At 28.5% G+C, this 11,358-nt stretch overlaps 1 protein-coding gene across 2 annotated transcripts; it reads left to right on the plus strand.

Moving 5' to 3' along the window:
- Positions 1-354: 354 nt before the first annotated feature.
- On the plus strand, positions 355-11,082 carry LOC126743284 (uncharacterized). Of its 2 annotated transcripts, none has more exons than XR_007662829.1 (2): positions 355-561; positions 10,627-11,082. XR_007662829.1 is itself a non-coding variant. In XM_050450317.1 (2 exons), the coding sequence occupies exons 1-2, from the start codon at positions 4,650-4,652 to the stop codon at positions 10,975-10,977; spliced, it is 375 nt and encodes a 124-aa protein (XP_050306274.1). In that variant the 5' UTR covers positions 4,617-4,649; the 3' UTR covers positions 10,978-11,082. The 2 variants fall into 2 exon arrangements, 1 of the variants encoding a protein (XP_050306274.1); XM_050450317.1 differs by lacking the exon at positions 355-561 and adding an exon at positions 4,617-4,673.
- Positions 11,083-11,358: the final 276 nt, after the last annotated feature.

Below are 11,358 nucleotides of genomic sequence, written 5' to 3' on the forward strand. Positions count from 1 at the left end.
GCGTAATATCTAGATATGAATTTTAATATTGAAATTGGTATTTGTTTAAAACAGACAAATAAGTCAACTTACTGTTATCATTGAGCTGAAAATAGTTATTTATGTAACAAGTGTGTAAAATTATTCTTTTTTCATGAATGGGAAACTTTTCGTCTTTTTTTAATTCACGTGAATTAAACAAGGAGATTTTACATACGTGTAATATACAAATTTATTTCTACTACCAAAGAAAACATAAAAAAATCAAAAATATAAAATTACATTACGCACGTAAACGACTTTACGGTAAAAAACTTCAAAACATTTGTTGACAAATTATAAATTAAATGTCAAATAAACGTCAAATTACTTACGTACTAGTGCATAAAAAGTGAAACTTTACACACCCTGCGAAGTGTGGGAAGTGAGGACTTTACGCACGGTAGTAGAAAAAAAATTTTTTTTTTGATATTTCATAAGAATTAGATCCAGATCCAGACCGGAAGTTGATCGAGTCGTAAAGTTTATAAATTAATTATTTTCTTCAGGGTTAAAAGAGTATTATCAATATACTAAATTCTGGTGAGTATGATTATGGCGGGTGTACTACCTTATTATAATCCGGAATCATCTAGTAGTCAGCGGAATAGTACTAATATGTGAAAACTTATTGAATAATATATAAGACATAATATAATTTTTTTATTATCCAATGACCAAAGATTGTATATCTAGCAGTAGTACTAAATAAATTCAAGTACTGCCCTATCGCATTTAATAAACAATTTATTGTGGAAAATTCGAAATTTCTTTGCATCAAGAGATCAAAGATCTTAAATGTAGCTGAAGCTATTTACCGGTAACTTGCTGAAGCACCTCTTCTTCAAATTCGACCGTTCTTTTGGTTCGAGCAACACCAGTATCATGCATCTTGGTCTTAAACATGCCTGTCTCAGCGAGCCGCCGATGAACCGCAATAAACTTTTTGTATCCAAGATGCTGTCGTTCGGGATAACGTTCATGATACAACCGCGATGCTGCTCGTGCATTGCAGTTTATTGCTCCCTATGCCAAATGCATATCCGCCAATTCTTGATTGTTAAAGTTTTCCATTGGCAATAAATGTTTAAAAATTGTAAGCTATAACATTTTTAAACATGACATTGAGAATTGACATTGATAAGCGTTGGTTTTAAACAATTGTTGTTATGGTATCATGTACAAAAGGTAAAAATAAATGCAGCAGATCCTATTTAGGTAATTAATGTTTTTTATAAATTTTAACGCGTCTTAGGGCCGTAGTGGCGTAGTGACGCATTTCCGGACTTGGGTTCCTATACTCAAATGGATTCTTCTGTTGCACTGAACAAACTCCAGAAGTTTGATCCCTTAGTTCTAAAACGCCCTGTACAAAGATAATAAATAGCATATGCTTTAAAATATAAAAAAAAATCCTATTTATAATGTACGCAAAAAGGAGGCTAAGGGCAATTAAAAAAGATTCGTGTTTAACATCCCTCATGAAATAAGTTATAATTTCTTTTTTGTTTTTTTTGTTGCATCCAAAATAAATTACTAGGTATCCCCAACAAGTGCCAAATATCCAATAAGTTTTAATATACCCAATACATATTTAATAAACGCGACGATCGCCAGATATACCCATTCTCCCGCAATAAATATTTTTTGTATTTATGTTTAAACACGCTTTTTGATACATTTTTAATATAATATTATAAGAAAATGACGGCTGCTAAAATATAGTGGTATGCAAAGGCGGAGAAATTAGTCCTCTATGCCGGAGATTCAAAGAATGTCCGTTAGTTCTATATTTTATTTAATAGATACGAGGGGCGATTTAAAGTTATTACTTGGTGAAATACAGTAGGAGCATGCAAATTTGTACGATCCTCCATGAAAAGCCATTTGGTTTGTCGTAGCATGTAACTGACAGGATCGCCACGACGAATGCCGTAAATTGAAATATGGAAGATTGTCTCAGCTTCCTAAGTTGTGACATATTGGGGCTCAGTCACTCTTACACAAATTAATCCAAATCAGATTTTCCACTAGAAAAAGAAGTTCAATAATAATTTAATTTTTCCAGATTCAACTATTCATAAACTACCAAATAATTTAGAATTTTTAATAAATCGGAAACTCAAATAAACCACATAATTTCAAATTAGTTTAACCACCTTAACATCTCTTATTTTTTTTTAATATTCCTCTAATTTTTACAACGTCATAAATAATTAAAATAAACTTCATAATTAAGCAAATTGCTAAAAAAAACAACTATGATTCTACCCTAATTAATACATTAATAAATATATTCAAACTAGCTAAATTGAAAAAAGAAATTTTTCCTGGTGTTAAAAAAAGATGGTAATTAATTTCTTTGCCATTCAGTAATTCTTACCTAAGTAAGGAAATTAACAATACTTTCATTAAACACCAGTCAGAATTACAAATTTTCTATAAAACCAAAAACAACTTATATTCAATATTATATATAATTTAATAATTTTATAAATAACTACTAAAACACGCATAGGAGACCACTTGACCACATTCTTTTAACAAGTTACTTCTAAAATTATAACCGACTGGATTTTCTTGAAGATATCTATATTACTAATGAGATTAACAATAAACCCTCATGTTTTAATATAGAAGTAAACCTCAGTAGACCCTATTCTTTACCTCTTTATTTAATACTGAATATTTATGTATATTTATTTAGGATTAATGAAACTACATATGAAAATAAAATTATAGAATGATTTGAATATACATGTATAGTGTATTTCCAATATTATACAGTAATAAAACACATTTTATTGACTGGATTTTCTTGAAGATATCTATATTACTTATGAGATTAACAATAAACCCTCATGTTTTAATATACAAGTAAACCTCATTAGATCTTACCTCCCGTTACATAGGAAACTGTAAAAGACAGTTTTATAATTAAGATCTTTTCCGATTGGTCCCATTTTAAGTTTGCCTTTACATTTTTAAATAAATTACCACCTACTTTTAGACTCTTGACGCACACACAAATTAACTGTTTAAAACTAGTTTGTTACACGATTTTCTTTTATTATCCAACTTTTGTGACAATTTTGTGGTGAATGTTTTTAGACCGATCTGTCATCACTATATTCTAGACAGGTTTAACGCTGAACTGATTTTGAAATTGTCAGTAGGATGACTCTATTATATTTTAACGTTATTTCCCGCCTTTTAACATAATTTAAACATGAACATTTAAGAGTACTAACGTCTCCCCGTTTTTAAATTTTCTGCGTCCTTTTACATTCAGTGATGTGTTACATATCTTAAATGTTATTTTAATTTCGGTAAAATGCGTAACTGATAAGTAAGAATATTTAATTTTTTTATTTTTAAAATTCTTTTGCCTATATAAAAATATAAAAAATGAAATTCAACTTACTTTCAGTTGGTACTGTTGGCTCATATGCCGAAAGCTCTCTGCTAAGACATTAATAAACATTTTGCTTCGGATATATCTGGTTTAATTATTTCGTACTAAGATTTAATGTCTAGCTGCATATAATTTATAGCTTTGCATATAAAAGGCAACTGTTAAAGTCCTAATCATTCTAATAAATACCGCTTATACTTATTCTCAAGAAAAGCAACTACGGGGAAAGGGTCTCGGTTTTTAAAATATATTTATTAGTTTATGTAAAACTTTTACTTAGTGAAATAGACAGTTCTACCTTATGTAGCAAATACATAAAGTAACCAATATATACCTTAATTCTCTAAAACTTTACATTTTAAACGTATGCATTTTTAATAAATTTAATACGATTATAATGACTTTACTGTATTTCTTATGCCAGTACTTAATAGCCATTGCTTCCTATTATTTGTATTCTACAGTTTACTAGTTAACAATGTCTTGTTTTGTAAAAAACGTAATTTTCGTTCTTACTGTGATGTTTCTAATATGCCCATCACACTGGTGTAAATTTAAGTTTTTAAAAGTGTTCTGGAAGATAATACTGCTATTATATCAGATTTTTGAAGTTTACTACACCATATTACATGTAACAGCAACAAAATTTTCAAGTACATTATTTCAAATATTACGATGGACCCAGTTGATACTAAAAACGATATTTCACTTTGTGACATCTTATAATGTTTTAACAAAAATTAAACATACAAATGACCTTATAAAATCTTTAAAATTTTTACTGCAAACCGTATCAAAAAAAGATAATTGTATACACAGAATTAAGATATATTTGTACATCACGATAAGTTATTTGTTTTTAAATCTAATTGTCATTCATTATTTCAACGAGACATCAGACAATTTAGTAGTATACTTGTTTTTGGGATTGGCTTCTTTAAGAACTTTACTTGTCGAACTGCTTTCAGTTTGTTTAATGCAAGAAGTAAAATATCATGTTAAACTACTATTAAAAGATATTTACAAAATTAAGCCATTTGATGCACAAAGTAAGATTAAGGAGATAAGCTGGAGATATTTTATAATAAGCAATTCCATTGATTACATAAACACGTTATTTGGAGCGCCATTTTTCTTTTTTATAATGGAGCATATGCTAAATATTTTATTTTCTTTTCAGTCGTGTGTGACATCAATAGGCATTAATTCACTTCAAATGATCGTAGCTTCTTATAAAGGCGTAAGTAAAGTATGAGATTTCGGTTTTGAAACTTATAATCGCTTCTTACTTTAAAATCTATAAAAAAAAACATTTTTTTTAATACAGCACTTTATATCAAGTTAGTTCTTCGACGACATAGTTTTATTATTGCTATTTAGTTCAATTAGTATTTAATTAAATAGAAAAGAAAAACAAAAAAAGGCATGCTGGGTTTTATTAGTAATTATTGTTTATAATAAATAAATCATTAATAACTAAAAGAAAATGAAAATACAAATATGAAAAATGGTCTAGGATATGTGTAGATTACCAATGTAAATACAAATAAAATGGATATTCGAATTGTATTATCAACATGATAACAATTTTTGCTCTTCTTATTTCTTCATTGTTTTTTCTCTTCTCGTGCTACTTTTATACATAAAAACCTTATTTGATCGACTTTCGAAAAGTCAAAAGTCCATCTTTCTTAAGTTCTGTCCAGGCATATAAACTGTTTTTTTTTGTTTCAGATTTTCTAACAGTTTTCCATTTGAATTCAGATATCTTTCATAAAATGTTTCACACTATCCAGACATTTTCACCTATTTCAAAACTTTTCACGTATTTAATCAGTTCTTTATTGTTATGTCTTAATGTTATGTCACAATTTAAAGGCCTTTCAAGTATCTTTCTACTTTCCAGTATTTTATAGCCATGGTAGATTTTCTTTTAAAGTATTTTGTTACCTTTTAATACTAGAGTCGATGTATCGTATATATCAACGTCAAATATGTCAACGTATTTTATTTGAAATATTTCTTGTGACCACAGTTTATTAGTTTGCTTTTGTTGGATATAGGTAAAAAAAAAACATCGACAGAATATATGATTGATCATCTGAAATATTTTTATTTACCTATATTTAACAAAAGCAAAAATTAAGCAAACTGAATTTATTATTCTTTACCTCTTTATTTGATACTGAATATTTATGTATATTTATTTAGCATTAATGTTCTACATATGTAAATAAAAATATAGAATGATTTGAATATACATGTATAGTGTATTTCCAATATTTTTATACAGTAATAAAACACATTTTATTGTCTTCAGTAGAATGACTGGGAATTTTCTATTTTCGGGGGTACATAAGCAAGCATAAAATATGTGTTATAAACTTTAAATATAAACTTTACCTTATAAACTGAATGATCGCTTTAAACCTGACAAAAATAGTCCCTCGTCCAGGATAATAGACGAAGAAGACAAAAGGAAAGCCACAGATGGAGAAAAGCTTCTGGATAATTTAACCTTTATCAAAAGCTTGGTATCCTTTTTTCTACTTTCGTGTTAAGATACAACAAGAATAATGTATGTGTATTTAACATAAAAGCTGCAAAGAAAATATTTAAAATTTATAATGTAATTTCATACATAAATATTTAAACGCATAATATGGTATAAGTACAAAAACAAAACAAAATACATATAACAAAACAATATTCATTATAAAGCAATTAAAACAAAATTTTTAAATAATTAAACTCTAACAAAACTTTTACTCACAATAGTGTTTGTCTGACATCTGTATAATAGTATTGCATCAATTAGGATGAAATCAATACGGTTTCTAGTACCTATAATAGGTAGACTAAAAACAATACATTTATACAATCCTAAGTAACAACAGCAATTTCTTTTACTTGATAGTAAAACTTCTTCATTTCTTTAAGAGTTGGCGCCCTGTAATAAAGCAAACCTTAATTTGTTATATCGTTCTGTGAAAGAATTAGTTTTTTTAAAAGGTTTAGGAAATCTAACACCCTGGACCTTGGATAGGGGTGATTCCTGTCAAATGTCCAAGGTAGTGTGGGGTTTGAGTTGGTCATGCCCCAACCCACTAAAACCCATTCCTCTGGTCAAGTTTTCAGGGTAAAAGCATACTGGTTACATGATTAGTCAATTTTTTTAGGGGTTTGGACACATTGCGTACATGCTTAGTCAAATTTTCAAGAAAAAGGTGCACTGGCTATGAGATTTGTCAATATTTCAGGGGTATATAGTGTCAATATTTATGAAAAATTGTACATTAATACAAAGTTGAGCATAATAGAGTCACATACAGGGTATCCCGAAAGTAATGGGACATAGAACAACACTAGATTCCTTACGTGAAAATCATGTAATTGAGGTTAACTTGCCTTCCTACCATCCTAATTTTAATAGTAACTGAAATACATGGTGTCAAAGTATTATTTGATTTATCGTTATTTTCTTATAGGTCCTGAACCAAATAACATACTGACATAAAATTTAGAACATACGAGTCTTTTCAAAAAAAAAGAAAATGTCGTATACAGTTTTCGTGTTATCGGTAGAGGGTGCTCGTTGCGTTAATTTCTACTTTTTAAAATCCCCCAACTTTATTGCAGCTCCGTATATTGATTTGAAAAGTAACAAAATAATTTTTTTTTTTAATATTACATAAAAAATTTACACCTTATTAAAGTCGCTAGGAGCAATCATTTTCGAAATAATCGTACTTTTAAGTTTTCATAATATGTGTAATGTGTATGACTTAAATTTACTAGATTTTTAGCAATGCAATCCTAAATTAAAAAAAATTAATACCTAAAATTATTGTTATTTATGTAAACTTAAAATAGTTACTAAAGAAAAAAAATTACTAATTTTTTGTTAATTCTTTTATCATAACCAAAGTAAATGATATTTTTTTTAAATATTTTATTGGTAAAGAAATATACCAAAAACAATAATAAATAAAGTAACATACAAATACCGCTACTATATCAACTGTTCAAAATGTCCTCTATTAACTTCAATGCATTTTCAAATACGTTTAACAAATGACTAGCGGTATTTTAAAAAGAAAATCCTCATTATTTTTTAACATATTTACAGAATTTACAATTTTTACATTTGGTTCATTTACATTATTTAAAGGACTATCATAAACATATGATTTCAAATATCCCGAAATACAGAAGTCCATGGAGTTTAAGTCTGGACTACGCGCAGGCCAAAGCAAAGGTCCTCGACGGCCAATCCAACGTTCGGGATATTGTTCGTCAAGGTAATTACGCACCTGTCGAGAAAAATGCCCCATCTTGCATAAATAATATTTCTTTGAGGCTTATAATATATGCTCTTCCTAATTATCTTATGCTAATGAAAAAAACGAATTCTCCATTTTAAATTACTAATTAATTAATTATAAGAACAGTATACAGTAAATCAACTTAATTACATACACTTAAAAGCTAAAAGTAAAAGGTCTATATTGTATAAGAAATAATTAAATAGGTTATTGGTAAAATCTTGGACCATTGGATATAAATTATTAGAATTAACAAGAACTGATTTGCTTATTAAATTGCTATAGTTGCCCTTCTAGAAATTGAATTTTTAATTTAACCCCCTTAGACTGTTTTGATGTGAATTTAGCGAATAAGTCCACTTTAAATGAAACTCGACTAAGAAGGAAGTTTTGCGAATAAAATTCCGTAACTTCCCAAACCGTTGAAACATAACATTGCCTCTCAAAAAAAAGGAAGATTCAATATCAGGAGGATCGTTAAGCAGCAAGCCCCTTTATACGGAGTTTGGTCCACCAAGATATAATGAATGTTTTGGAAAAACCTTAAATAAATTGATGGATCATATGGATAAAATTATTTTTTACTAGATTTTTAAATTATTTCAGAACGTTCAGGACGTTTTTTTTGTTTTTAACTGGAAAAATTATTTGCTAATTATCAAAATTATTTTACATACACTTAAACTGATAAATGCTGCATCTATCTGTAGCTTATTGAGTGCATCCTCTGCCACTCCCTGGAAGTAATACTTTCTATCTCCGAACTTTCAGTTCTTTTAAGCGTTTTCACGCAGTTTTACCGACAGTTATTCAGTAATTTTGTTTTTTTACTTTTTGAAAATTTGAATTTTTCTACAAAATTTGAAAAGTTCTAATACATTTTCGTTAAGGCATTTTTTAAAATTTTTAAGCCGTTTTTATGATATATAGAAAAAAAAGCGTTATAAAGTTTTTTTAATACTAATTTAATGATTTAATGGTAGCTCCTCTCAGCCCCAAACACCTTTTAATAAAATAATTTTTCTCTATGTCTTGTAGATTTTCAAAAAAAATAATTAAAACCATTTTTAGAGAATTTTTCTTATAGCCTGGGAATTTCGACCCGAAAGTCGTTTTTTTTAAATTTAGTTTTTTGGGTCAGGAAGCTTATTTATAGCAATTTTAACTCATTTTTTCCTCTCAGATTTTTTCCTACAAGAAAATTTATTGAGTTGCAGTTATTTTTTGAGGCATTTTTGAGTAATTCTCAAGAATTTTCTGTGTCAACATTATAAATCTTAGAAAAAATGTTGTAGGGTTTTTTTGATAATAATTTAATACTCTACTTCGTAGTAATTTTGTTTTTTTATTTTTTTGAAATTTTCAACTTTGGGCTGTTTTCAAAAAATCGCCTTTAGTTATAGTTCTCTCAATATGCAATTTAGGGCAAAAAGTGTTCTAGATTTTCTATATAGAATCCAATGCAATAGTAAAAATACCAATTTTCTTCACATCTCCAGAGAAAAAATTTGGAAATAATAAAAATCGATTAATAATAAACCAGACATTTTGGCGCACAACTCAAACATGTTTTTACTCTAAAAGACATTCCAGTCCCCTTCCCTATTAACATAGAAAATAAACAACAGGAAAAGATCGAAAAGTACTTACCACTTACTGAGTACATAAAAAATACATAAAATGCAAACTCGATAAAACTCATTTCAATAAGTGCGTACTACATAAGAGATCCTGATAGATTTCGAAAAGAATCTTAAAGATATTGGACTGCACAACTCTCCATGCAATTTAAGAAATTACTTATTTTATCTACGTGTAGTATAATGCAAAAGGTTTTCAATATTAGTAGAACATTAAAATAAAAATTTTTATCTTTGTGACAACACACTACCGACCTAGATAATAACCTGGATCTAAAATGCGTGAGAAAAAACCAAACTTATAACAATACCATATTCCATAACCATAATTATAACAATAATAAAGTGGTGTAAGTTTATGAGAAGATAAAATATTCAAAAGATATTTTACAAGAGGATGAGTAAATTAAGTTATGTTACCTATACCATGCAAATGTGATGTTTCACTATTATGTGGAATAAATTTAATTATTGCGGAGGGTTGTTGGGTGGGGTCAGAAATAAAAGAGAAACCTGTTTACCTAAATGTCGACGTTTGGAGTTATATTAAGTCATCCTCAGGACACTAAGTCTAGGTTTCTTTAGTAATAATTAAAACACATTTATATAAGGAGCGTAGAATTATTTTTAACATGAGTTAAATTGTAGATGTTATTGTGGGCAATTTAGAATCAATAATGAATCAACAACAACTTAATATAAGTCGAAACGTCGACATTTAGGTAAACAGGTTTCTGTTTTATTTCTGACCCCACCCAACAACCCTCCGCAATATTGAAGATATTGGGTCACAAACAAGAAACTGAAAATAAATTTAATTATTTATATCAACAAAATAGTTTCTTAATTTTTTTTATGTTTAATTATTTTTAAGTTTTAAGTTTTAAATTTGTCGTACTTAAAATCTTTTTGAAAGCTCCTGACCCAGAAGTAGCTAAATTTTGTTTAGTTTTTATTGATCTTTCAATACCTATCTTTATCTTGTTGTCGCCCTGGTAAGTCTTTCCTTTTATTGTCTATAGCTAAAATGGTCTAATTTTAAAATCTAGAAATGTCTAAACTATTAACCGCATTATTAAGAATTATTTATTAAATTACCAATTAAGTTTTTTAATAGCGAGGTAATTAACGTAACTAATATTTCTGATCAAAGATAGATTTTGTAAATTGCTTGTTCTATTATTGCTACATCATTAAGTTTCAAACAACTTTTTCTTCTATGTTTTAGGCAAATATTTTCTTTCTGGCCATAACAGGAGAGCAGCTTAAGCGAGATCTAAAAGAAGTTATATACGCTTGCTATAAACAGATAGGCGAACTGCAGAAGGTACCTGGAAATACTGAATTGATATCTGAACTACTGTTGCTAGCAAACCAAGCGCATGAAAGAAACAATATCATATCTGGTTGTGGGTTGTTTCCTGTAGATCATTCGTTGATTCATTTTATAGTCAGTACTGCTTGCACGTATTTAACTGTCTTAGGTGGCATAGTTGATAATTTTAAGCCACATAAGTATGAATTAGATGTCCATAACCATACTAATGATTCCGTAGTATTATCAAATGTAACCGTTTAAGACACAAAAGATGAATGGACGTACAGATGGCACTTTGTGAGTTTACCGCACGTTTTAATAGCGGCTATAAATGTTGACTGTCTTCTCAAGTTTGTTATTAAACTTAAGTATATTTTATCTGAAAAAGTGTTTGTTTTATATTATGTAGTAAGAGTTGACAAGTTATTTGGTTTCTGCCTTCTGCCGAAGAACGCCTTACTTCTCGGATCTTCTGTGAGATCTGTGTTTCTTAGTGTTAATATCGAGTAGTCTAAAAATTGGTGCCAACCAATTTTTATAAAATAATAGCTCAATATATGGATAAAATATGGGTTTATAAATTGAAGGAGCAGGAGATGTGTATATCGGATCTTTAGCAATGTAGCTAAGCTAAAAAGTGGT

The sequence above is a fragment of the Anthonomus grandis genome, chromosome 1, assembly GCF_022605725.1.
Source record: "Anthonomus grandis grandis chromosome 1, icAntGran1.3, whole genome shotgun sequence".
Taxonomy (NCBI): Eukaryota; Metazoa; Arthropoda; class Insecta; order Coleoptera; family Curculionidae; genus Anthonomus; species Anthonomus grandis.

Bases quoted from the DNA above. Each gene is read 5' to 3' on its own strand.
- LOC126743284 (XM_050450317.1), top strand. From the start codon at position 4,650: ATGATCGTAGCTTCTTATAAAGGC. The intron at 4,674-10,626 runs GTAAGTAAAGTA...TCTATGTTTTAG, and splicing joins TCGTAGCTTCTTATAAAGGC to GCAAATATTTTCTTTCTGGC.